Below are 27,978 nucleotides of genomic sequence, written 5' to 3'. Positions count from 1 at the left end.
AAACGCTGATATAAAGCAGTGGTTCTCAACATGTGGGTCGGGACCCCCAGGGGCGGTCACCAAATTATTTTGGGGGGTCCCCAGATTATTAACTTCTCAGTCAACAGTAAACAAACCAACAAAATATTTAAGTGTATAGAGTGTGTATCTGGTATCTGCACATTTCTAAAGTGACAATTTAAGGACGTTTTAATAGCTCTAAAATTACGAATTAAACATTGGGCAAATTGTCAAATATCAGAGGCAGAAATTGTGTAAATAGCCGATCTACATGCTCACAACGCCTCGGTGGAGGGGGTCCCCAGATATGATTATTTTGAGGGTCGCGGCCTGAAAAGTTTGAGAACCACTGATATAAAGTATAATCAGGTGCACTCACTTGGGTTGAAGAGGAGAAGGAACTTGAGACATGCAATCTCCCTGCGGTCCACCTGCAGTGCCAGTAGGCGTCCCGCCAGCTCCTGGCCTCTCTGGACCAGCCCTGACAGAGTCCCCTCCGCTTGGGACAGGATGGTCGACAGCTCCACCTGAGAGAAGAACAGGACATCTGTGTTGGTTCCAAATCATGTGGGCCCCAAACCTAGAAGACTGATGTGACCAGCACGAGTCTGTCTAAAGCAGTGGTTCAGTGGCGTCAGTTCAGAAAAAGCTAAGGTATGGCAACATGACTGGTGTCTTGCAAGACACCAGTCATGTTGCCATATCTTAGCAACAAGGCATGATACATTTATTTTAAGAAGTACATTTTATTTCCCCCCCGTTTCTACGGTTTCTTGGGCTGAATATGGCAGCCTGGAACGGTTGTTCAAGTGCAGCTAAACTTGGCATGTTAGTAAATGTGCCACAATTAACAATAATGAAGTGCACCTGTGCAGCTGACCTGCGGAACCTGGGAATATAAAAACATTTCAAGATGGGGAGAATACAACCACCTTGTTGAAATGACCATTTTGTTACATTTTGCATTAGTAGTTATTTTACTGTAATTTAACAACATAATAACCAGCACAGATAGACAAAGAGACATTCAGAATTTATATTTAAAATTAACTTTTATTTTCCCCTCTGGACCCAGGGTATGGCAGCTGCATACCCCTGCCATACCCAATTGACGACCCTGCAGTGGTTCTCAACATTTTCAGGCCGCGACCCCCAAAATAATCATATTTTAACTCGGGACCCCCCCCCCCACCAAGAGTTGAGGCGTTGTGAGCATGTAGATCAGCTCACAATTTCTGCCTCTAATATTTGACAATTTGGCCAATTTTTTATTTGTCATTTTAGAGGTATTAAAAATTCCTTAAATTGTCACTTTATAAATGAGACTCTGTTGGTTCCTTAGGGGGTTCTAAATTGACCCATACAAGTCTGTAACTCTGACAGTGTAAAAATGGAACCAAACCCGTTCATTTGGTTCCATTTGTACACTTTCAGAGTTAAGGGGGGGACCTTGAAATCTGACAGTTTGAGAAACACTGGTCTAATGTGTGAAACAGTCCATGTTGTCCCCCTCATTAACTGATAAATCAAATACTAGAAGGTTGTTATAAACATGCAATATGTTAAAAGGTGATCCAATAAACATGAACGTTTTTAGATATATGCAGCTGACTATTTGTTACAGTAAGTATTGCAACAGCTGCAGCTGGCGAGTTAAAGGTTTCAATCCTAAAATAAATCTATTTCAATAGATATTTGCTATCTGAAAGTATTTAACCAAAGTGTATTAAAGCTATACTGTGTAAGTTGCTCAACTAGTGGTCTGTAGCAGTATAGCAAGCTATTTCCTGAAAAGACGCAAGATGCACTGTAATTGGCCGGTAGTGTATCATGTGTGTATGATCTGCGATGTGATTGGCCAATGTATACACAACGTATACAGATGATGCAGATTACGTCATTTTGCCGCGAAATTCTACCCCCCTCATGGCTCATAGAAAACATACAAAGAGAAGGCTTCAGAAGCTGAAAATAACGGAGTGGGTGTTCTAAAACTTTAGTGATTTAACAGTTTTAAGATTTGTTTTATAAAAAAAGTTACATGGTATAACTTTAACAAGAGCTTGTGACTGAATAACTTACTACACTGAATCCATTGGACCACAGGTTCCTTTACTTTCTTGAAAAGTAACAGTTTTGGACAAACAGTACAAGGCATCTGATCCACAGTGACGATATTCTAAAGGCTTTATACTTTGTTGCACTTAAAGGAGCTATAGTCAACTTTTTTCTTGAAAAACGGACGCTAAAATTAAAATAATGTTTTGACTTTGTTTATATCCCTCTTCTATTATTTTATATGGATTGATAAGGGATGTAAACAAAGTCAGCCTGACAATGGCCAAAATGATTATTTTATCTTAGCTTAATCTTTTATAAAATATTTTCGATTGTTTTTTTTTATTTTAGCGTCCGTTTTTCAAGAAAAAGTTCCTTTAAGTCATTCACCATAACATGAACTGGCAACTGGGGAAAATGTTAAGATACCAGCATGCAACTAATATTAACTAAGCAGACCTATAAATGTTTCTGATATCTAATGATGTCTTATTGTGCAGTGGTTTAAACTGTATTCATGTTGCTATTAGTTGTACAGTAGATAGATACTCAATGCTGCATCCTTCTCACTATGCATGCACCCGGTCAGTCAGTCCTGTTGTTCTTGCTTCAGATCTGGAACATTTTAAACACTTGACCGAGTGCACCGAGTGCCATGCTGCGAGCTTGTAGATCTGCTATTTTTTTAAAGTCGTGAAGATTTGTGCAAATCTTTGAATATGTGTATTTTTAAAGAAAACATTTGTAACTCAAATTTTGCTTCTGGGGGTTTCTGGAACTAAATATTTGGAGATGGGAGTCCGTGGCCAATAACATATGATCATTTTGGGGGTCCTTTTGACATGAAAAAGGTTTGAGTACCACTGAAACATAAAAACATAGGACTGTTAAAGGACTTTACCTCCTGGCCCGTCACCAGCAGCAGGCTGTCCTCCTTGCCGTGCTGCACCTGTCTGAAGATGTGGTCCAGGACCAGCAGCTCCGACCAGCAGTTATGAAGCAGCTTCATCTGGTCTCCCACCTGACACACAATTACAATTACAATTTAGGCATTTAGCAGACGCTCTTAATCCAGAGTGATTTACAATAAGTAAGGTAATACATCAAACAATAAGCTTGCTAATACATCAATACATCAACATCATTACATCAAATACATAGTTCAATCAGGTAACTCACGATATATTGAACAATGTTTATTATTAATGAGTATACAAGTGTGAATGTCACATTTAATTTGGCGTTTAGCTCTGCTAAATTTTCTCCCTGCTCAGCAGCAAGCAGCACAGAAGAAGAACATCATTAACCATAATGAGTAGGGAGATATAGATATATAAACAACCCCCCCATGGGGAACAAAATTAGCAGAGCCTACTGGTGGTGCTGGGGAGGCGGTTGGGGCAAGCAAACACAAGCAACAGTCAAGGGCAAGAGCAGCAGGGAGAATGACAGACTGGGCGGACTTAAGTAGTTGGGTTATGATCAGCTCACAGCCACGTCGGCCAATGACGTAGGGTCTGGCATAATAGTGTGTATAAGTGTCCTTATACAACTGCAATGCAATGTACCCTCTCGAGTATACCTGCCTGAACTAACTTCGCAGGCTACGTATCATAAATATCAATCTAGAAAGAAATAACGTACGTAGACCGAGCACCTAATCAATAAGAAGCTTTATATAAAAACCTAAAAATAAAAAGCTATCTAGCTTTCATGTATGGTCATTTGGGGAAGGCGAGTGCTATGGTAAGTGCTATGGGCCTATAGGTGGAGTCTTCCGGCCACGGCGGAAGCTAGGGAGTGAGTATGTTGTTCTAAGTGCGACAGGGAGTTTATTCCACAGACAGACAGACAGACAGACAGTGAGAGGCAGATCGAAATGGAGAAAAATAAACTGTGAGAGAACATAAACACCTCAGAGTCTGTGCCTTTTTTTGATCCCACGTAAAACACGCACACACACACACACACACACACGCACGCACACACACACACACACACACACACACACACACACACGCGCGCGCGCACGCGCACACACACGCACACACGCACAGACGGACAGATAAATGAGACCATAAAGACGACGGGATAAGAAGAAGACGTAGTGGTCCTTGTGTCATATGTGCGGGCCGGTTTCTGCGGGCAGGTTCAGTGTCTCATCTCGTCGTATTTATGAGCCTACACTGGTGACCTCCGCAACCTCTTCACCTCTCACCCCGTCCTCCGACACCCCGCACTACACTACATCAGCCGGGAGAATAGGGGACAGGGGTGTCGCACCAGATTCTGGGCCCTGGGTACAAGGACTCACTGCGGGGCCCCCATGACTGTTCTTCATATGGGGGAGGTGGTTTTAACCCATTTAGACGGGGAACGCATATACACATTGTTTTGTGTGTTAACCATTGAAAAATAGCAGATATACAAGCTCACAGCGGGGCACCGAATGCCGCGCTGCGAGCTTGTAGATCTGCCATTTTTGATAAATCGTGAAAATGATTTTGAGTAAGTCTTTGAATATTTCAAATCAAAGGTTTTTTGAAAAACCTGTTTCTATGTCAGTGGTGCTCAAACTTTTTCATGTCAAGGACCCCCAAAGTGATACGTATTTGGCCACGGACGCTTAAAAAATACATATAGTCAAAGATTTGCACACATTTTCACGACTTTTCTAAAGTAGCAGAACTATTTTTTAATAGCTAAAGTATAAAATAATTAAGGCCCCTGCACCTTGGGCCCTAGTAACTGAGTCCCACTCCCCCCCCTGTGACGCCCCTGGAAGGGGATACTGCGTGCGTGAGTGTGCCTGCGCGCGCGCGTGTGCGTGTGTGTCAAATTGCCCCCACTGCCAAGTACATATTAGTCTGTAAACCGAAGGACACCACAGCCAGTAATTCTACAGCTGGGTGACATGCCACCGTCACAATGCTATTAGGGGGGCCATAGGACAACTACTCGTAGTGGCGGCCACCGCGCGTCGCGGCCCCTAATAGCGTCGTCCGAAGCCCAGATGCGCATTCATCTGACACGGGGGGCCGGGTGACAGAATTACTGTCCCCTGAATGAAACTATATATCTGTCCAAAGGAGAGGTCCAATCTCGTCCGGGAGAGCTCCCCTCCGCTCCCGCTCCCGCTCCGGCCCGCACACACGCAAACACAACATCTTGATTCATGGAGGGGTGTCGCGGGGGAGGCTGGAGGGAAAAGGAGGAAGCAGGAGGAGGTCTCGGTGACCTGCCGCGTTTCCTCTTCTCCGAGAGGAATTGGACGCGCGGCCTCAGCCAAGAGCCAGAGAAATAATAATAATCCTCTCGCACGTTTAGAAGCAGCGCATGGTGGAAATCCTGTTGTAGTTATATAGAGCTGAGGAGGCACCCACAGGGGTGTCGGTCGCACCAAATTCGGGGCCCTATGGGACGGGTACAAGGATTCACTGTGTTGTTTTGTGCTTTGGCTATTGAAAAATAGCAGATATACAAGCTCGCAGCGCGGCACCGAGTGCTGCGCTGCGAGCTTGTAGATCTGCTATTTTGGAAAAATCGTGAAAAGGTCTTTGAAGGTTTTTTTGGAAAAATAAACCTATGTTTCTATGTCAGTGGTGCTCAAACCTTTTCATGTGAAGGACCCCCAAAATGATATGTATTTGGCCACAGACCCCCATCTCAAAATATTTACTTCCAGGGACCCCCCCAGAAGCAAAATTTGAGTTACAAATGTTCGCTTAAAAAAAATATATATATTCAAAGATGTGCGCACATTTTCACGTCTTTTCAAAAATAGCAGATCTACAAGCTCGCAGCGCGGGACTCGGTGCCGCGCTGGGAGCTTGTAGATCTGCTATTTTTCAATAACTATAGTATAAAATAATTAAGGCCCCTCCACCTTGGGCCCTAGTAACTCAGTCCCACTCCCCCCCCCCCTGTGACGCCCCTGGTCACCCATACCGCGCTGCTTCCTCGTCTGTGCTTGTACATGGTTTCGCTTGACAACATTCTTTTACTTGCTTTCATTGTCTCCTGTTTACGTTTGTATCTAGTACTGTGCAAAAGTGCTGCAAACGTACTATTTCGTCAGGGCAGAAACCTCGTATCTCCAAGTTTCAAATTCAAACGGCTATTTTCACTTTTTTTAAATCATTTTAAAAATGATAAATACAAAACGAACATACATTGGACATACAAGGTGTCCACCCGACAACAGCGATTTGTAACCTGTTTAGCCCTGCTCTCCCTATTGTGGGAATGCCATTACAGGCAAAAACCTTCACGTTTTCTGTGAACATTTTCAAAGATTTTAGAAAGTCACAACGCGACACGTCGTGTTGAGATCGGCCATTTTCGAGCCCTATATATTTACCCATTTAGGCCTAGAATTATTGAATGCTTTGAACAGTGAAAAATAGCAGATATACAAGCTATACAAGATCTTGTAGATCTGCTATTTTTTTTTAAAGTCGTGAAACTTTTTGCAAAATGTTTAATATACGTATTGTAAAAGCGAACGTTTGTAACTAAAATGTTGCTTCTGGGGGGTCCCTGGAACTAAATATTTTGAGATGGGGGTCCGTGGCCAAATACATATCATTTTGGGGGTCCTTCACATGAAAAGGTTTGAGAACCACTGACATAGTAGTCTCTCAAGAACAGACTAACTGAGCTCCATTTAAGTGAAAAGGACCTTTTCTTTGACGATGGCTAGCCAGATTGCTGACATAGAAACATAGGTTTTTCAAAAAGTGCCCGCTGTGTGCATGTATATCTGCTATTTTTCAATAGTTAAAGCATAAAATAATGATACACAATAATGTGCACCCGAAAAGAAATAGGGCTCGAAAATGTGGTCCAGTCACCCATCTATCCGTCTGTCATCTGAACGTCGATGACCAAAGCGTTCATAGCCTTCGCGTGTGCACTTTCTTCCTTGCATTCCCCTCGATGGCATGCTCTCACTCTGTGTTGAACAGGTGAATACTGGGTCCAAACACATGACAAAGACCGCCTCGGGAAGAAAACACGGCAAACAGGCAATGCCCGGCCGCAATCAATAACCCTCCTCCGCCCCATGCTCTGTGTTCCGCAACAATGTAGTCATCCACAATGCTGAACAAGCTGCTGTGGAAAAGCTGACATTCCCCTGTTATCGTCTCGCGCGGAATGTAATTACCCAGCCGAGGGAAGCAAATGCTTTTCTGCAGGAGACTCTCTATTGGCAAATGTTGCACGGTATTGTTCTCGTGCTGTTCAACGTTTGCAATGCTAAAAATGGACTGCAATTCACCCACGGATACATCAGCCGTTACGTCGAGAGGGATAGTGCACTGACATTTTGAGTGGCAGGCATGCAAACAAAAGGGGGCACTCATTGAACCAAATGGGGATTATTATTGAACTGGGCCCACAGTTCTGCTTTGGAAACTCCTTTCATTTGCCCTGAATCAGTTGTAGGCAATATGGCACAAAGGATTATAGCCAATATGCGGATGGTGCTTTGATGAGAAACATTGTGCCCATCAATGGGGACGATATGGGACGATATGAAAATGTCATATCACGATTATTGTGACAAAAGAAATCACGATTTACGATATTATCGCGATAATCAAAATCCATTATCCTGGGGTGGAAAATTCTTCCAAAAAATTGCAGATCTACAAGCTCACAACACGTCACAATGTGACACGTTGTGAGCTTGTAGATCGGTTATCTTTTGGCAAAGACTTTTGATAGAGAGTGAAAAAAAGACTGTATCAAGTACGTATATTATAAGTACCTTTTACCAATTATAGAGGGTTTGAGTGATACCGGATAGGCTATGCAGCTCGGCAAATAAAAGGTGAATTGATTAGGTTAAAATGTCCATCTCTTGTGAAAATTGCCTATCCACAAGCTCAACACACACACACGTCGCATCAGTTGCATCAATGCTTGTCTCAAAGATTAAGCCAAGCAAGTACAAACCGCTTGTGTTTGTAGATCTTCTATTTTTGTCAATAGGAATTGCAAGTTTAAAAGTGTCCTTCATCACTGCAGCTGTAGCCCTATTAAACATCACAAACCATCTTATTCTGTGCCTTGTTTGTTTATTTTATCACATTTTAGCATATTGCATGTTTTTAACAACCTTTTAGTGCTTGTTTTAAGTTCTGTCCTGTGTGATATAGTATTATATTGGGAGCTCAGATTTTCTGCCTGCAGTGCTGTGCAAGCTTACCCTTGAGTACAATAATGTTGACCTTGACCATTAAGTCAGAGAAATATTGATGATGTAACTACGCAGACTATTTAATGGACGCCCCAAGGCAACATAAACAGATCATACTCAAGTCACACTAAAGTAGACACGTAAGAGGTGGATTCAAGAGGTCTGAAAGAGGTGAAGGGTTCAAACAGGTTTGTCAGTCACTTGACCCTTGAGTTAACTTTAAAATGCTAAATATAAAATTTCAATTAAATATCACCTAGTGTTTATCAATGGATTTAATAAATGAAGAATTGTATAAAGGGTTTGTATGTTCTATATGTCAAGCATATGATTCATTTACATAATGCGTCAAGCTTTACAAACTTTTAGAATCAATTTTAAAGGGCATCGCTTTCTTTAAATCTCATTTTGGAATTAAACTCTTCACAATAAGTATTTCTATCAAGACATGCCAAATTATCTGTCATTATCACCACAAAATAATAGATTTTTAAAATGCGTCAGGAAAATAATGTTTTGACTCTTCTAGGGAATCATTAATCAAGTACTAATCTGACAATTTCAAAACACTTACAAGCACACTCTCTTATCCGCAGCAATTTACAAAGTACAAGATAGTATAAGTGATGTAAGTCCTAGTCAACAAACAACAGGGTAATAGAGTGTAAAGGAAAAAGCTATTTAGTGTTTCAAAGAAACTAGAATTCCAGGTACAAGATAGAATATAAGTTTAGCTTGCTTAATAACATGCATTTGCAAAATGGCATAAAAATGAATTAGGCGGAAATTAGCCTGGAGTTTAACTTCACGCATGCAAGCATGTGCAGTGCACACACACACACACACACACACATGCGCACGCACGCACGCACACACACACACACACACACACACACAACACACACACACACACACACACACACACACACACACACACACACACACACACACACACACACACACACACAGGGGCAAACATGTCATCTCCGCCTACGGCCTTCCAATAAGTAATACAAGGAATTAGGAGTGCTAGTGGGGGTGGACGGAAAGTGAGACTATTATTCCACAGCTTCGTAGCCAGGAGCGATGAGAGACACTTGTAGCATTGGCCAGGGTGCTATAAGGCAGTGGTTCTCAACCTTTTCATGCCACAACCCCCAAAATAATCATATTTTAACCCTGACGAGCACTAAGAGTTGAGGCATTACATTTGTAGTATAACACGGTTCTATTGTGAAAATAGCGTTGCGAGGCGCCGTGAGCAATGTTGGCTATTTTCACAATTTCTGCCTCTAATATTTGAGAATGTCAAAGGTATTAAAAAGTCCTTAAATTGTCACTTTATAATACCCTCCATACCCTCTATACAGACACCCTCATATACACTTAAACGTTAGGTTGGTTTGTTTACTGTTGAGAAAACAACGTTGCAACGTTGCACATTAAGCAAATCATCTGGGGACCCCCCAAAATAATTCGGGGGGTTCCCCTGGGGGTCCCGACCCACAGGTTGAGGACCACTGCTATAGGGAAGGGAGGCCCAGACTTCCTGGGTTAGCTGATCTAAGTGTGTGGGAACGAAGAGGTGTAGGGGTGGATCATGTCTTGAAGGTAAGGGGATGCCCTTGACTGCCTAGTCGGTCATCACCAATATTTTGAATTGGTCGCAGGCATGCAGCAACGGTAAGTCAGTGAGGGGAACACAGAATGGGGGAGGGAGGCGTTGAAAATGCTGCAGCATTCCCAGTCGTAGGGGCTTGAGAGAGCATATGCCAGAACTGCGAAGTGGGAGTTGCAAATTGCAGAGAGATGACTAAAGTTTGAATAAGGAGCTGGCCAGTGAAGAAAGTTCTGATCCTCCAGCTGTTGTTGGCCAGTGGTTCTCAACCTTTTCAGGCCGCGACCCCCCAAATAATCATGTTTTAACTGGGGACCCCCCACCCTGACGAGCACTAAGAGTTGAGGCATTACATTTTGTATCCACAACTTTCCAACATCCCATAGTGCATTGCGCAGAAGTTGGACAGAGCTTCCGGTGCCGCAGCCGAGTGTGATCTACAAGCTCACAACGGTTGCATCTGCGACGTGATGTGAGCTTATATGTCTGCTGTTAACCGGAAGTGTGGTGCAAAAAAATCTCCAGTAGATTCCCACGGAAAGAGGTGGATAACACAGTTCTATTGTGAAAATAGCAGATCTACATGCTCACAACGCCTCGCGACGCTCTGCCTCTAATATTTGACAATTTGGCTAATGTTTAATTTGTCATTTTAGAGGTATTAAAAAGTCCTTAAATTGTCACTGTGTTGTTCAGATACCCTCTATACACTTACACTTTATGTTGGTTTGTTTGCTGTTGAGTGAGAAAACAATGTTGCACATCAAGTTAATCATCTGGGGACCCCCCAAATAATTTGGGACCCCCCCCCCCCCCCCCCCCCCTGGGGGTCCCAACCCACAGGTTGAGAGCCACTGTTGTAGGCTACAGTGCAAACCTACAGGTTTGCTTGATTGCTGCAATGTGCCTAGCAGTCTAAAATGACTAAGACGTATACTTTCCCTTAAGCAGCTATCAATGTAGTCTCGCAGAAGCCAGATGATAGATACAGTATCTGGTACACTACTATTGAAAAGTGGTTAAGGATCTTAACCGAAACTAATTGTGACAGACATATGAATTGACCAACCACAGACCTCCTTAGACCAACCACGGACCAAAATTCTTGACTGGACCCGGAAATGCTGGCTGAAGCCCAGGGTGAAGAGCTATTCACCGCAAATGTTAGGTGTAAAGCTATCCAACTAAAGTGAGAAAACAAGTGGAGGCCATCATAGTCACGGTTAAGTCCTATCACTGTGACTGACTGTCCTATCACTGTGACTGACTGGTCTAGATCAACCAATCAGTGATGGGCCGATCTGTCTGATAGTAAAAACAGAGATATGTGTCGGGGTTCGCGGTGGATAGCTCTTCACCGTGAGTAATGACGTAATGTTGTAGTTTTATGACTTAAAAAGACTACACCGCGGTGCCTACTATGATAGGGGCTTTATGATTCATTTATTTTTGTGGTGGTGGTAATGGGTTTGGGTTTTTTCTACCCTCCAGAAAGTTTCCATGTATTCCACAATGGTGTGCCTATGCTCCACGAAGAGGAGCAATACTCTTACTAATACACACAACTGGATTTACAACAATATGTCATTATTACTGGAGAAAATATTGTTTTACAAACACAATTACAAACGTATGTGACTTATCATGGTGAAATGAATATTAGTTTATCATATGAAAACCTGAAGAAAAAGAAAATGCATGTTTTGTAGTGAATCTGCTAAAACATCCTAAAGCACAGGTATGGACCCTTAATGGAGTAGTTCACCCCAAAAATGACTTTTTTCCTATTGATTACTCATGCCAGGGAGACTTGAGTTCAATAATATTCTTAGTTTTTTTTGTCACATTCCTAAGACAAAAAAAGTAAAAAAGTAAATGTACCCCCATTGATTCCGGATGGGGACCCAAATGCATTTGGGTCCCCATCCGGAATCAATTGGGGTAAATTTGTTGTAATCAAATTATTGTCTTAGGAATGCGACAAAAACCCAAAAATACTATTGAACTCAAGTCTCCATGGCGTGAGTAATCAATAGACAAAGGTCATGTTGGGGGTGAACTACTCCTTTAACATGCATTATACCTAGTGGACTAGAGGCAAACGGTTTAAAATCAAGGTTGCAATTCACCATATCTCATCAGTAAAACAGTTGTTTGATGATCTCTACCAAGGTTTTTGACAAAACGATTGTCAACAAGTAGGCTACTTATATTTATTTTATCGAATGCTGTTTGTGTGTCACAAAAACAAGACTTTCTGGGACCAATCATGACCGGAGCTGATTAACAACCACACTAAACAAACTTGACCCCTGATTCTTGGCACCACATGCTTCCACAAAAACAATATTATTATTTTTAACTTGGGATTTTCATTGACTGCACATATAGCAGTGATATTATGTCCAGTCATTGTCCTGACTCCGAGACCATGAATGTGTGTGTGTGTGTGTGTGTGTGTGTGTGTGTGTGTGTGTGTGTGTGTGTGTGTGTGTGTGTGTGTGTGTGTACGCGTGCGCGTGTGCGTGCGTGCGTGTGTGCGCGCGTGCGCAAGATAGGAAGTAAAAACCTTTTTAGGCCGTGACCCCCAAAATAAACATATTTGGGTTCTTGCTTACTTAATATTTGACAGTTTGGCCAGTCCTGTCGAATATTCGAACATTCGAATACTCTGAGATAGAATAATCTGAATACTAAAAATCACTACTCGTGAATGCCCTAGCATGTGCATGTGTGTGTGTGCGTGCATGTGCGCATGCATGTGTACACACTGCCGGACGGAGGCACTTACTCTGAGCTCCTTGAAGAAGATGCAGCTGCGAGCCCACTCCACGATGGTGAACAGCGTCTGGTCGGCCATGCGGCACATGACGCTGAAGGTGCTGGGCTTCTCCGCGCGGCCGCACCGCCCGCTCTGCTCCTGCTGCAGGTGGGCCACGATCTTGCTCTGCACCGCCAGCTCGTCGGGGTCGCAGCGCAGCAGCTCCAGCACCAAGGGGGGCAGGCTGGGGGGAGGCTGGGGGGACGCCGAGGGGTACATGTCGGGGTAGGAGGAGTACGCCGACGTGAGGGACTCCGGCGAGCTGGTGTAGTCGAGGCACTCGGCCTTGATGGCCCGCCCGGGGAAGGCCGCCGCCGCCGTCGTCGTGTACTGGTACTGGGCCATCAGTGGGACGGCGGCGTGCGACTGCATGGTCATGCCCTGCAGCGACGGGGGCCCGTAGAGGCCGGCCTCGTAGTCCGAGGGGGCGATGGAGATGGGGCTGGCGGGCATCAGGAGGCCCTTGGAGACGACGGGCAGGCCGTGGAGGGAGCCGGTGAAGCCGTAGTCGCCCTGAGGGTATAGAGATGGGACGACATGAACAATCACGATTGTTGTGACAAAAGAAATCACGGTTTACGATATTATCGCGGTAATCGAAATCCATTATCCTGCGGTGGAACATTTGCCAAAAAATAGCCGATCTACGATTGTAGATCGGCTATTTCTTTTTGCAAAGACATTTGATCGAGAGTGAAAAAAGACTGTATCAACTACGTATATCGTCGTTGTCGGATGAAAATCTTGTATGTCCAAAACTGTTCGTTTTGCATTTATCATTTGTTTTGCATTTATCATTTTTAAAATGTTTAAATTATTGAAAACAGCCGATCTACAAGCACACAGCGCCTCGCACTGCGAGGCGTTGTGTGCTTGTAGATCTGCTGTTTTCACTACTTTTGTCCGACGGCCTTGTATGATGAAGCAGGGCTTTACTTTGCGAAAGAACGTACACATTTGAAACTTGGAGTTACGAGGTTTCCACCCGACAACGACGATATTATAAGTACCTTTTACCAAAGGGTTTAAGTGGTACCGGATATGCAGCTTGGGCAAATAAAAGCTGAATTGATCCCAGTGCATGACGGAGGACGATATCACGATAAATGAAATCTCCACGATACGATTATCTTGAGTGTTTTTTTATCGCGATAAACGATAACATGGCGTATCGTCCCATCCCTACCTGCAGAGGGGAGGAAGGCAGCGGGACGTTGGCGGCCGTGGTGGTCTCCAGCTTGAAGCCCGTGGAACGTATCAGCGCCTTCTTCTGCTGCTTCAAGGCTCTGTCTCGCTTGTACATGGGGCCAAACTTATTCCGGCCCCCACGCATGCGGTCCGCCCGCACCGCTGTCACAGCAACGAGACCAGGGGTGAAAAAACGGATTTACAGATGAGATACTTGTGAGGCCAGGGGCGTCACAAGGGGGGGGGGGATAAGTGGGACTGAGTTACTAGGGCCCAAGGAGGTGGAGGGGCCTTAGTTATTCTATACTTTATGTAGGAGCCAAACATGGTTTATTTGGTATTTGCACTGGTTTAATAGGTTGATTAATTGGTGATTGAGAGAGGCACCACATTGGCACCTCATTATGGGTGTGTCGCTGTGGGTGGCCTCCAGCGGCTATAAATTGATGTCTCTCACCTGCTCACATCCATGGCTGGTTTGTTCATTTGGAAGGCAGGGTGAGCTGGGAGGGACATATTTTGTTGACCGCATTATCGCACTATAGCACTTTCACATTCCATTATTTGCTCACTGTTAAACTTACTAATTGACATATTTATTGCATATCGATTTATTGGAAATTGTATTTTGTAATAATTGGTCACTGAAATTAAGTAAATCATTTTTAAACGCATGAGCAATTGTTTCCTTGTGAGTGATTTTAGTTTTGCGAGTCATTACAGTTTTTATCTCCCAGGCTTAGCCTGCCGGCTGTTTAACTTATTGGGGGTTAATAGCAGCCGCAACATAGTCAACAAAATGTTTCTAAAGCGCCGAACCTGAACTTGATGTTGAACTTCTGGCTTCTGTCGCTTCAAACAAAGGAAACTGGAACGCGCATGGATGCGCACCACCGGCAGCGTAAGGTTGCTTTCACGCATGCATTTCATTCATGCCCACTGTCTATGTTACACGTATAGGCATAGCCGAAACACAGCACTGTTACACTTACACACACACACGCGCTTGCAAACAAGCGCACTGTAGGTTCCTATTGTTCCCCTAGGTAAAGCTGCTCTAGCCTACAGCTTCGGCCGTACGTGCTATTGGTTTATTATTTTCTGTGCATGGACGGGTTCGGCCCGCATTCTAAGGCCCGGTTGGGTTGGCCCGGGAGTGCCGTCTCTGAAAAGAGATATACAGGTACATAAATACCCATCGTCCCTCTGCTGAAGCCATAGGGTTGCTTGGTAGCTTAGATTTCTTTAGGCAGTTTAATGGGGAACAGTAGGCTTAGGCTACTTGCACAAGTGTTCTGTCTTTTGAATAACACTGATTTCATTCTTATTCTTACATTTACATTTTTCACACACTACTAGGGCTGTGAATGCTGTGTCTATACCATTTTGAATTGGGTGTGAATGGGTTTTGTATTGCCTTTGTTTGTTCATTTAATGCACAATGGATTCAAGTTTGCCAAGGCCCGGTTCTAATGTTGGTGCAAATGAACAGGCAAGACAATCAAAGCCCACTGCCAAAGCATTAGCAAATAAAATTGAACATCTTCAAAAGGAACGAAAAGCTAAGGTTAACAAAATTGATGGTATTGCAAAAGTAATTGATGATCTTATGCAAAGTTCTGACAATGCTCAAACTGTTCAATCTCATCTTAACAATGTATCTGTATTGTATGAAGAAGCACGCCAGCTTCATCACTCAGTCATTCCATTGCTCCCTCCAATTGAACAAGAAAGGCAAAATATGTGTTTTTCAAACTTGCACAAACGCATAGTTGAATTAATTGAAAATGCAAATAAATGGCTTTCAGACATTAATGGCCAAATGCAAAGCCAAGCTAATTCTACTTTACCTAAGCCACACCCACCTCATTTTGAAACACCTGATGCAGTGAATAATGATGATGTTGTTTGTGTTTCAGAACATCCTGGGGATGAGGAGGTAACCCCTGTTGTAGATGATGTTAACCCAGATGACAGTATTTCTAATGTTCTAGAAGCACCTAAGAAAAGGAGCTCTGTAGGTAGTAAGTGTAGGTCTACTGCCTCATCTACTTTGTCTGCCTGCTTAATAGCAGAGGCTGACATGGCGGCACTCCTTGCTCGTCAGAAAGTACTTGACGAGAAGCACGCTTTGGACGAGGAAGAGGCACAGTTCCGAAAAAGGAAAGAGAAGTTGAACTTGGAAATGGAGATAGCGGCAGCAGCAGCTAAAATAAGTGTCTTAAGGATCTCCGGCACCTCTCGAGTGTCTGGTGCTGCAGCTAGTGGGGCAGATGGCATGAATTCCTACTTTGAGAAAACAAGACAAAAAAAGTGTGTTCACACTTTGAGTGTCGATGCTGAGACGTTTGTGCCTGTGTCAGTGGGGCAGTGTGTAGGTCAGCCATCTCAGTATACTTTGCCAGGTGAACAGAAGTCACGTTCACAGTTCTTGGATGCTCGGCCTGAGCAGTCACATCCACAATTCTTGGGCTCTCGACCTGTGGTGAAGAGTGTGGGGCTGCCTTCGCAGCCTAGGCCTGAGACAGTTAGGGTTAGACAAAGTGGAACGCACAACCTTCAAGCACGTCCTCAGTTGCAGTCGAACCAACCTGCACCAAGGCAAGGCAGCTCTGATCACGGTCAGCTGATAGCTATCTTGGAGAAACAAAACCAGATTACATCTTTGCTTGCTGAACAGCAGTCGTTGTTCTTCCTTCCACGGCGTGAAATCCAGATCTTTGATGGTGATCCTTTAGAGTACCAAACCTTCATGAGAGCTTTTGAGCATTGCATTGAGGAGAAAACTTGCAGTGCTAAGGATTGCTTGTACTTTCTCGAGCAGTATACTAAAGGGCAGCCTAGAGACATGGTTCGAAGCTGTCAGTTCATGTCACCTGAAAGTGGTTATGCCAGAGCCAAATCCTTGCTGCAGGAGTACTTTGGGGACCCACTGAAGATCACCGCTGCTTACATGGACAAGGTTTTCTTGTGGCCACCGTTGAGGCCTGAAGATGTCGTGGGTCTTCAGTCATACAGCTTCTTGCTGCGGGCTTGTTGCAATGCCTTGGGAGAGTTTGATGCCACGCATGAGCTGGATGTCCCTGGTAACATGCAAGCAGTTGTTAGGAAGTTGCCTTATAAGCTCAGGGAGAAGTGGAGAGAGGTCGCCTACAGTTTGCAGGAAAGGTTCCATCGTAGAGCCACCTTTCGTGATATTGTGGCATTCATTGAAGGGCAGGTTAAAATGGCAAGCGACCCACTGTTTGGGGATCTCCAGGAGTCTTCCCCTGCAGTACCGAGGAAGGAGGTGAGGCCTGCTAAACCTCACTTTTCAGAAGCCAAAAGTAGCTTCGCTACTACTGTCGCTACAGCAGACACGGATGTTGATGCTGGAGTGAAGAGAGAAAATGGTTCGGTTAATTCTTGCCTGCTTTGTGGAGCTGGGCATTCCTTGGACATGTGCCGTCTATTGGAGAGGAAGACGCACGCTGATAAGATGTCCTTCTTGAGAGAGAAAGGGGTGTGCTTTGGCTGTATGTGCACTGGGCACAGAAGCAGGGACTGCTACGAACGCCTTGTGTGCAAAGTGTGCAGTATGAGACATCCCACCATATTGCATGTCTACTCTGGAGACGAAGGTTCAATGCAAGCTGAAGGAGAAGCAGGTGCAGCAGATGGAAATGCTTTGATCTCGGTGCAGTCCAGTGGTCTTACTGGGGCCGGAGAGAGTGACTGTTCTCTTGCCATACTCCCCGTTCGGGTGAAGTTGAAGGAAAGTCAGACAACAGTGGTCACTTATGCTTTTCTTGATCCTGGGAGCTCTGCTTCATTCTGCACAGAAGGGCTCATGGACCGTCTGAATGTCTCAGGAAGAAGGTCTAACATTCTCCTAAGGACAATGGGTCAGGAGAAGGTGGTCAGCAGTCACGTTGTGATGGATTTGGAGGTAGCTGGTCTGGACACAGATGGTTTCTGTGAGCTACCTGTCATGTTCACCCAGAAGTGCATGCCTGTCCACCAAGGTAACATCCCTAGACAAGAAGATCTGCGGAGATGGCCGCACCTTGAACACCTCAAGATCACAGGGATCGACTCGGGTGTGGATCTTCTTATCGGAACCAATGTTCCCCAGGCTTTGGAGCCGTGGGAGGTGGTGAGAAGTGTGGGTGGTGGTCCTTATGCGGTCAGAACAATGTTGGGTTGGACCGTAAATGGCCCCCTGAGAGGAGACTGCACTGGCACTGCTAGCATGAGTCATGATGTCACTGTCAATCGGATATCTGTCACAAAACCTGACCAGCTGTGGGAGCAGCAGAAGGCTGACGTCCCTGGATGCATTCAGCCTGAAAAGCGTGTGCGGACTCAGACAAGGAGAGGGAACGTATCCACTGTGAGCTCCATAAACTCTGCCATGGGATTCCTTGCACCTGTGGTGCCTAATGCAGAGCCGGTTTTACGTTACCTGTACAGAGGTCAGATGGGCTGGGATGATGCCTTACCAGCCAGCGCTGCCCAGGAGTGGACAGGAGTCTGGCTGCGGGAACTTCATCAGGCCCACTGTGCTTTTGGGATGGGTAAGGAACCGAAACAAATCACAGCTGCAGTGGTGGAGATGTCCCGTAGAGGGGTGTCAGGTCCTACATTTGTGCCTGAATCGAAACGGTTCAAGAAGACTTTGGCTTGGAATAGGAGGCTTCCTGTTCAGTCTGGTCTGGATGATGAGAGACCGCATGAGGACATTGAGACCTCTGTAGCTTCAGAAATTGGAGAAGAGATGCAGATTGCCATGACTTCAGGAGACAAAGGGGCCTTGAAGTCTCACTTGGAGCAACCATGCTCTGTGAATCCTTTGTCGTTTGGAGCTCTTGAGCTCTTTAAACTTTATTCTCTCTCTGTTGCTCTCTTTATTTCTCTTCTTTGCAGAAGGAGGGGAGAATATGGATGAAGATGATTCTATTGATGAAGACAGTTATGCATATGAATGAATTGAATTGCATTGAATTGATTTTCTATTTTTGAATTATTGAATTTTGCTAAGGCTAAAGTCTGACTCCTACATATTATTATTATTATGTGTAATTAGTGCCCAGGCATAATTAGGGGCCGGAATGTAGGAGCCAAACATGGTTTATTTGGTATTTGCACTGGTTTAATAGGTTGATTAATTGGTGATTGAGAGAGGCACCACATTGGCACCTCATTATGGGTGTGTCGCTGTGGGTGGCCTCCAGCGGCTATAAATTGATGTCTCTCACCTGCTCACATCCATGGCTGGTTTGTTCATTTGGAAGGCAGGGTGAGCTGGGAGGGACATATTTTGTTGACCGCATTATCGCACTATAGCACTTTCACATTCCATTATTTGCTCACTGTTAAACTTACTAATTGACATATTTATTGCATATCGATTTATTGGAAATTGTATTTTGTAATAATTGGTCACTGAAATTAAGTAAATCATTTTTAAACGCATGAGCAATTGTTTCCTTGTGAGTGATTTTAGTTTTGCGAGTCATTACAGTTTTTATCTCCCAGGCTTAGCCTGCCGGCTGTTTAACTTATTGGGGGTTAATAGCAGCCGCAACACTTTAGCTATTGAAAAATAGCAGATATACCGGTACAAGCTCACAGCGCGGCACCGAGTAGATCTGCTATTTTTGAAAAGTGGTGACAATGTGTGTAAATCTTTGAATAAATCTGTATTTTAAAGCGGACATGTGTAACTCAAATGTTGCTTCTGCGGGGTCCCTGGAACTAAATGTTTTGAGATGGGGGTCCGTGGCCAAATACATATCATTTTGGGGGTCCTTCACATGAAAAGGTTTGAGCACCACAGACCAAAAAAAAAAATCACTATTTTTCAAAAATAGCAGATCTACAAGCTTGCAGCGCGGCACTCGGTGCCGCGCTGTGAGCTTGTATATCTGCTATTTTTCAATAGTTAAAGCACAAAATAACGTGTAATAATGCGTTCCCAGTCTAAATGGGTTAAGCCCCTCCCCCTATGAAGAACATTCATGGGTGGGCCCGCAGTGAATCCTTGTACCCAGGGTGCGACACCCCTGCATGTGTGAGGCTCTACTGGATTCTGTGGCTGTGCCAAAAAATTTCTGTCTCTTGCAAAATCCCTTAATGAGCAGAGTAGAGCAATTCCAAATAACAACCAAAACGCAGTGGAGAAATGTGTATCTTATTTATGGAATATTTCATCCTCAACCTGACTCTTCGTGTGTGGGGAGGTATTCTTTTTAACCCATTTAGAACGGGTACACATTATTGTGTATCATTATTTTATGCTTTAACTATTAAAAAATAGCAGCATTTTTTAAATTAGAATTTTGACCCGATTCTATAAGTCTCTTTTGAATCCTTCAAAGGTTTTTTGAAAAACCCTATGTTTCTATGTCAGCAATCTGGCCAGCCATCGTCAAAGAAAAGGTCCTTTTAGCTTAACTGGACTCAGTTAGTCTGTTCTTGAGAGACTACTATGTCAGTGGTTCTCAAACCTTTTCATGTGAAGGACCCCCAAAATGATATGTATTTGGCCACGGACCCCCATCTCAAAATGTTTAGTTCCAGCCTTCCAGGGACCCCCCAGAAGTAAAATTTGAGTTACAAACGTTCACTTTGAAAATACATATAATCAAAGATTTGCATTTTCACAACTTTTTTCAAAAATAGCAGATCTACAAGCTCCGAGTGCCGCGCTGCGAGCTTGTAGATCTGCTATTTTTCACTGGTTAAAGCATTCAATAATTCTAGGCCTAAATGTGCCAATAGATAGTAAACATGTGCAGGCCCGTCGTTTCATTTTTTCCCCTTTTTGGTTACATTTTAAAAATCCGCCGTGCCTCTGCACAGCTTGACTTGTCGGTGTAGCCTAAATACAGCCTTTGATTTAAAACAGGGAGTCTCTTGGGGTTTTATCAGTGAGTGAAGAATGTGTCGTTTTTCTACGACGGAAGCAGGTGCTTTTCTGCACTGCTGTCTGTCTGGGAATAACTATCCCCTTTGTATAGGCATTGTGATGAGACTTAGCACTGGCTTGCATGTCAGGAAATGTTCATCGAGTCGGGTCCTCGTATTAGACTACGGTATATCGTCGTTGTCGGGTGAAAACCTTGTGTCCAAAACGAACGTTTTGTATTTTTCATTTTAAAATGATTTAAACTAGTGAAAACAGCCGATCTACAAGCACACAACGCCTCGCACCGCAAGGCGTTGTGTGCTTGTAGATCGGCTGTTTTCACTACTTTTGTGCAACAGCCTTGTACGATGAAGCAGGGCTTTACTTTGCGAGAGAACATACAAATTTGAAACTTGGAGATACGAGGTTTCCACCCGACAACGACGATACAGTAACAGCTAAATTAAAGGACAACTTTACAACAAGGGTTCATATTTTAGATGGTCATTAGAGAAAAGAAAAGATGAGTGTTAAAATGTTTTCATTTACTTCTTTCTATCGTTTTAGTGATTCAAACGATTTTGATTTGCATGCATACCCCCAGGTTGGGGGCATGCATGCCAGTGGCTAAATGTGTATTTCTTGACACAATAAGCCCATTCCCAAGATGCACCACAATCTTTCATGGGCAGCTGTGACTTATGGGGGCTGGTGTAAATATTAACAAAGAAATTGTCAGCTTTATTGTGTCTAAAAATACATATTCAGCCACTTGTACGCATGCCACCACCCACTGAAATCAAACTACTAAAATGGCTAAAACAATAGAAAGCAGTAAATGAAATCATTTTAATCTTTTCTTTTCTCTAATTACAATCTAAAATATGAACCCTTGTTGTAAAAAAAACTAAAGTTGTCCTTTAAAGAAATTACAAGAATAATTATGTTGACATTTTATCAAACTGAATCTGCTCGAATCAACTTAATCCAAATGTATCCCAGAAATTAAAATGTAATATTCAGAGAGTTCAGAGAGTTATTTTAACCCATTTAGGCCTAGAATTATTGAATGCTTTAACAGCACATTTTGCTACTGGGTGGTCCCTGGAACTAGATATTTTGGGATGGGGGTCCGTGGCCAAATAAATATCAGTTTGGGGGTCCTTCACATGAAAAGGTTTGAGAACTACTGACATAGTAGTCTCTCAAGACTAGCTGAGCACCAGTTAAGTGGAAAAACACCTTTTCTTTGACGATGGCTGGCCAGATTGCTGACATAGAAACATTGGTTTTTCAAAAAAATCTTCAAAAGACACTTATAGAATCGGGTCAAAATTCTAATTTTCACGATTTTTCAAAAATAGCCGCGCTGTGAGCTTGTATATCTGCTATTTTTCAATAGTTAAAGCATAAAATAACTAGAAGCAGTGCTCTTCCGAGCACAGGTCTCCACCAGACCGTGCGTCCTGGTGAACTGATCGGTGGAGTTATAGGTAAAACCACAAATCAGCCTGTTATAGCGCCACCATGAGGCTGATTTTTAAAAAAAAATACGTGGCATTTCTTCCTCGGCCTAGTGGGAACGTGTGTGCGCGATTTCATGATAATTGCACTTTGCGTTTGTGATTTGAGGCATTTTGTTCAAAACGGCTCAATCCTACAAACTTTGGAAGCCAATCTTAGCCAATCAGGATGGAATATGCCAAATCGGACAGATCCGTGTCGATCACATGACTGTCGAGATACTGCCTACCGATTTGTAGGATTTTTGGACAAAATCTGTAAGAATAGTGCACAGAAATGTGTTTTGCAAACATCGGCCACTAGGTGGCGCTAGAAAAGGCCCATTTGAAAAATTTAGGGCAGAGGTTCTAGATTGGCATCCAGGGAATGTGTGTGCTCACTTTGGCAGCGACCGGGCCAACGGCGACTGAGATTAGCTGCTCACAAACTGCGAGGACGCACGCAATCCTACAAACTTTGGAAGCCAATCTTAGCCAATCAGGATGGAATATGCAAAATCGGACAGATCCGTGTCGATCACCTGACTGTCGAGATACTGCCTACCGATTTGTAGGATTTTTGGACAAAATCTGTAAGAATAGGGCACAGAAATGTGTTTTGCAAACATCGGCCACTAGGTGGCGCTAGAAAAGGCTCATTTGAAAAATTTAGGGCAGAGGTTCTAGATTGGCATCCAGGGAATGTGTGTGCTCACTTTGGCAGCGACCGGGCCAACGGCGACTGAGATTAGCTGCTCACAAACTGCAAGGACGCACGGACGCGAAACATCGGCCACTAGGTGGCGCTAGAAAAGGCCCATTTGAAAAATTTAGGGCAGAGGTTCTAGATTGGCATCCAGGGAGTGTGTGTGCTCACTTTGGCAGCATCCGGGCCAACGGCGACTGAGATTAGGCGCTCACAAACTGCGAGGACGCACGGACGGACGCACGGACGGACGGACGGACGCACGGACACACGGACGGAGGGGAAAACATACTCTCCCCTCAGCCTTCGGCTGGTGGAGACAATGATAGACAATAATGTGTACCCTTAATCTGTACGGGTTTCACGGTGTGGCAACAGCACTGTACATGGGAGAAGTCTTACCTTCTAGTCTCATTCCAACATTGAGGCATTTCTGAAACCGACAGAAGGGGCATCTCTTGCGTTGGGTCTTGTCTATCTTGCATTCCTGGTTTTCTGCACACGTGTACCTCTTGTTGTTCTGAACTGTCCTTTTGAAGAAGCCCTGTGTGACAGGAATTACAATGGCATGAGAAATGTATAAATATACAGAAACATACAGAGCGTGCGTTCAGGGACGTGCAGAGAATGTTAGAGAGGCAGGGGCTGACATTTCTCAAAAGGGCACTTTGGTGAAAATGTTGAAAATAGCCGACCTCCAAGGTCACAACGCGTCGCGCCGCGACGCGTTGTGAACTTGGAGGTCGGCTATTTTCAGTGCTTGATACCACACTGCATTAAGCATAATCAAGTGAATAATGGAGATGTGACGTATGCCATGGATTTCTACACAGAGAGGGCGATTTATTTTCCCACATCAGATGCTGCATTCAAGTTCAGTAGAGTTTGGACAAGGCAATTCTCTTGAACGTTGCCTTTGTACATCCTGTACATTCTGGACTTGTTTGCATGGATTTAAGCACTGAGAGACACTGAGTGTGTGGGACATCAGAAGCAACTGGAAAATATTTGTGCCCCTGTACTGTATTTTTATAAATGTGGACTCAAATAAAGAAATTGTGTGTGTGTGTGTGTGTGTGTGCGTGCGTGCGTGTGTGCGTGTGCGTGCGTGCGTGCGTGCGTGCGTGCGTGCGTGCGTGCATGCGTGCGTGCGTGCGTGTAAGCGTGCGTGTAAGCGTGCAAGCGTGCAAGCGCACAGTGAGCTGAAAAATAAAGGTTCTTTCTGGTGTGTATGTGTGTGTGCAGTGACTGTGAGTGCAGTTTAGTCCACATGCCTTAGTTTTTCAGTGACACACACTCTCTAACACAACCACCCACACACACACACACACACACACACACACACACACACACACACTCACAAAACAAGCGCATTATGCAATTTTGTTATGGTTCTTTGAAGCACCTTTAATGGTTCTTTATCGAACCATTAGAATAAATGGTTCTTTAAAGAACTTTAGAATAAAAAGGCTCTTTCTGGAACCAAAAATGGTTCTTCTATATGGAATCACTCTGAAGAACCATTTTTGGTTCCATTTTTAAGCTTTATTTTCTGTGTGATTTAGGCCAGTGGTTCTCAACCTGTGGGTCGGGACCCCCAGAGGGGTCCCCACATTATTTTTGGGGGTCCCCAGATGATCAACTTAATGTGAAACATTGTTTTCTCACTCAACAGTGAACAAACCAACATACAGTTTAAGTGTATAGAGGGTATCTGCACATTTTTAAAGTGACAATTTGAGGTATTTTTAATATATCTAAAATGACAAATTATACATTGGTCAAATGGTCTAATAATGCTGAAATTGTGAAAATAGCCGATCTACATGCTCACAACGCCTTGCGTTGCGAGGCGTTGTGAGCATGTAGTTCTGCTATTTTCACAATAGAACCGTGTTATACAAAATGTAATGCCTCAACTCTTAGTGCTCGTCAGGGTGGGGGGGTCCCCAGTTAAAATATGATTATTTGGGGGATCGCGGCCTGAAAAGGTTGAAAACCCCTGATATAGGCTAGGCTATAGACCTAATATTCCCTTACCTTGCAGCTCTCACAGGTGAGAAGCCCATAGTGGTACCCTGACACCTTGTCTCCGCACACAGGACACAGCTCTTCCAGATCATCATCATATGTGTATTCCATAACCTTAAATGAGACGCCTGTTGCACACACACACACACACACACGCACGCACGCACGCACGAACGCAGGCAGCACGCGCACACACACACACACACACACACACACACACACACACACACACACACACACACACACACACACGCGCGCACGCACGCACGCACACACACACACACACACACACACACACACACACACACACACACACACACACACACACACGCACAAAGACGCAGTAGACTATCATTAATGTCCAATGCTAAAGGCTTGCAGTCATGAGTAGTTAATTCGTTTGCCAGCCAATGCATGTAAAGCATGCCGTTTTTTAATTACTTTTTTTAGTTTAAGGCAAACAAAAAGCTTAAGGCCGAAATTGCTTCAGAATCCATAATGACATAACTTTGGCATATTGATTGTCAGGATATGTTTTAAAAATGAAGGAAATTAGAAACTAATAATCGATTTAAAAATCAGCATGCATGAAAAGGAACTATAGGCCTATAGGCATTTTCCATTAATTACAATAACTTAATATGTGACATAAAAACGAAGAATGGTCCTGACAAAATGAACATGTTGGCTATGAATGTGGTACATTTAAAATAGACCTATTAATTAAAGAAGAGTGCATTGGCCTGTGGCGGCTATATCTCGTCACAGTCACAAGTCACATACCCCGAACTGATGCTGAACGACGACGAGGGTTATCCCGATCGATGGATGAGTCAAGAAGATGTTTTATTTGTTTTATTAAAGCCGATTCGCTCTCGATATTTTGTTCCGAAGCAAGCAGTGGTCAAAAACGCGAGTCCAGTCCACGCCACGCGAGTCAGCGGCGTGCATGCATGATGCCGTGTGCAGCCTCTTGCTCTCTGCCCGACCAAAGACCATAGGTGTTCAATCCCTCTGGATCAACTATAGGCTATAGCACCTAGCACGACGTCCAATGAGCAACGGCGGTGCGTTTCCTATATCGTCGCTGTCGGGTGAAAACCTTGTATATTCAAAACAGTTAAAAATGATTTAAACTAGTGAAAACAGCCGATCTACAAGCACAACGCCTCGCACCGCTAGGAGTCGTGTGCTTGTAGATCAGCTGTTTTCACTAGTTTTGTGCGACAGCCTTATCTGATGAAGCAGGGCTTTACTTCGCGGAAAAACGTACCAATTTGAAACTTGGAGATACGAGGTTTTGGCCCGACTATAGGGATTCGAGGAACGACAATTAGGTGGCGTCGAAGGAAAAGGACACGGGGACTTTATTATTGATAATTGATAGCCGGTGATTTGCCAATAGGCCTGTCAGCAATTATTAAGCCTTTTAGTTTGCAATAATTAATCCGAGCGCTTTCACGTTACAATTATCATGATTCATAATTACTGGTTATTTTATGCAAAGCATTCCTACTGCGTTCGAGCCGTCTGTCTTTCAATGTTATGTGAGATACATAAAGTGGTTCCTGTGTAAATAAGCCGCAAAGCTTAGCCTACTAGGATCTCCTTTTGCCTTGTACCAGTGATTAATTTGTGTACTGTCATGAAACTGTACTTTTTCCTATACGCAACCTTCTAATAAATTCTTCAATCATTCAATCAATAGATCAATCAATCAATTATTATTATAGCTTAATATAGGAGCCATAGGCCTATTATTTATATGGCATGAATTAAAACGATTTTAATACGGCTATATTATGTGATTCAGTGAAATTGTCATATAGGCTATAAGGATAGTAGAAATGATAGGCCTATTATTATTTTGTAATATTGTACTATTATAGTTATTATTAGGCCTGTTATTATAGACTGTATGCATTATCATCTAAATTGATTTGAAACTAAATCAAATTGTCTTTTAATACTATCATGTAAAAAATAAACTTAATGTATGATTATGTATTATTTCAACAGCGTAAATAGAGCTCGTTTCAGTAAAAACGGACTAGCCTGTCTTTATTTTTAAGGAATCCTTATCCTACCATTTCTTCCGTTCAGCGAGCAGGCGGCTCAAATCCAAAACTCTTGTGTGTAATTAGTCAGAATAGTTATAAAGCAGTATTGCTCATTATACATTTATTTTTCCATCATTTTTATTCACACGAACACAGCCTAAGTCTCGGTCTAGGGATGAATTAAAAATAAATAATGTATTCAGACTTTCAGAGGCATAACATAGGCCTACTGTCTGTATTTAAATATAGGCATATAGCCTATATAACCGTCAAGCTATGTTCATTTCGTTAAGGTTAGGATATCAGTTGTTGAGAGCTTAGATAAGTTAGACCACATTGAATAGGCCTTCATTAATTATGGTAATCCATATATTTTTAAAATATGGATATTGCACATAATATTATGCAAATATAAAATGCAAAACGCACAAATTTGGATAGGCCTAATTGTAGGCCTACATAATATTATGCAAATATAAAATGCAAAACACAACAGCCAAAAAACTAAATAAATTAAAAACCGTTTAGAAAAGAAGAAAAGATTGCAGAGAGCTCTGCCTTACCTTGAGCCTTGTCTCCCAACATTTGAACCTCACGGCAAATGGCAGCAGAGACGGAGCTTTCTCCAATAGCTCAGATATGTCTATTAAATGCTTCAACTTGAGCATGGGCCGACGAAAGCGAAATATCCTAATCTATAAGGGGAAAAAAAGTCTAACACAATCCAAATGGAAAAGTGTGGGCACTCGGCGGCGACCACTGTAAGTGAAACTCCCTCTTTGCCGTCTCGCTCTTTAGCTGTTCTGCCCTTATCGCAAAGTTAAGCAACAAAAGTTCTATTGGTCCTTATAAAAACCATGTGACATGACGGTGATGCGATGCATCGCGCCGCCTCGGCTG

At 43.4% G+C, this 27,978-nt stretch overlaps 1 protein-coding gene across 1 annotated transcript in view; it reads right to left on the bottom strand.

Moving 5' to 3' along the window:
* Positions 1-27,663, bottom strand: part of LOC308296070 (nuclear receptor subfamily 5 group A member 2-like) — a gene marked incomplete at both ends in the record, with an annotated part of 36,359 nt that extends 8,696 nt beyond the window's left edge. The window contains 7 exons of the mRNA XM_080739187.1: positions 380-527; positions 2,960-3,079; positions 12,673-13,215; positions 13,889-14,052; positions 23,390-23,531; positions 25,028-25,146; positions 27,642-27,663. Of these exons, the coding sequence (XP_080595313.1) occupies positions 380-527; positions 2,960-3,079; positions 12,673-13,215; positions 13,889-14,052; positions 23,390-23,531; positions 25,028-25,146; positions 27,642-27,663 (1,258 nt within the window). The remainder of the gene's footprint in view (positions 1-379; positions 528-2,959; positions 3,080-12,672; positions 13,216-13,888; positions 14,053-23,389; positions 23,532-25,027; positions 25,147-27,641) is intronic.
* Positions 27,664-27,978: the final 315 nt, after the last annotated feature.

This window comes from Nannobrachium achirus, assembly GCF_963921795.1.
Source record: "Nannobrachium achirus genome assembly, chromosome: 12".
NCBI classification, from domain to species: Eukaryota; Metazoa; Chordata; class Actinopteri; order Myctophiformes; family Myctophidae; genus Nannobrachium; species Nannobrachium achirus.
Note: the sequence above shows the minus strand (reverse complement) of the source record. Positions and strands in the feature narration are given on the sequence as shown.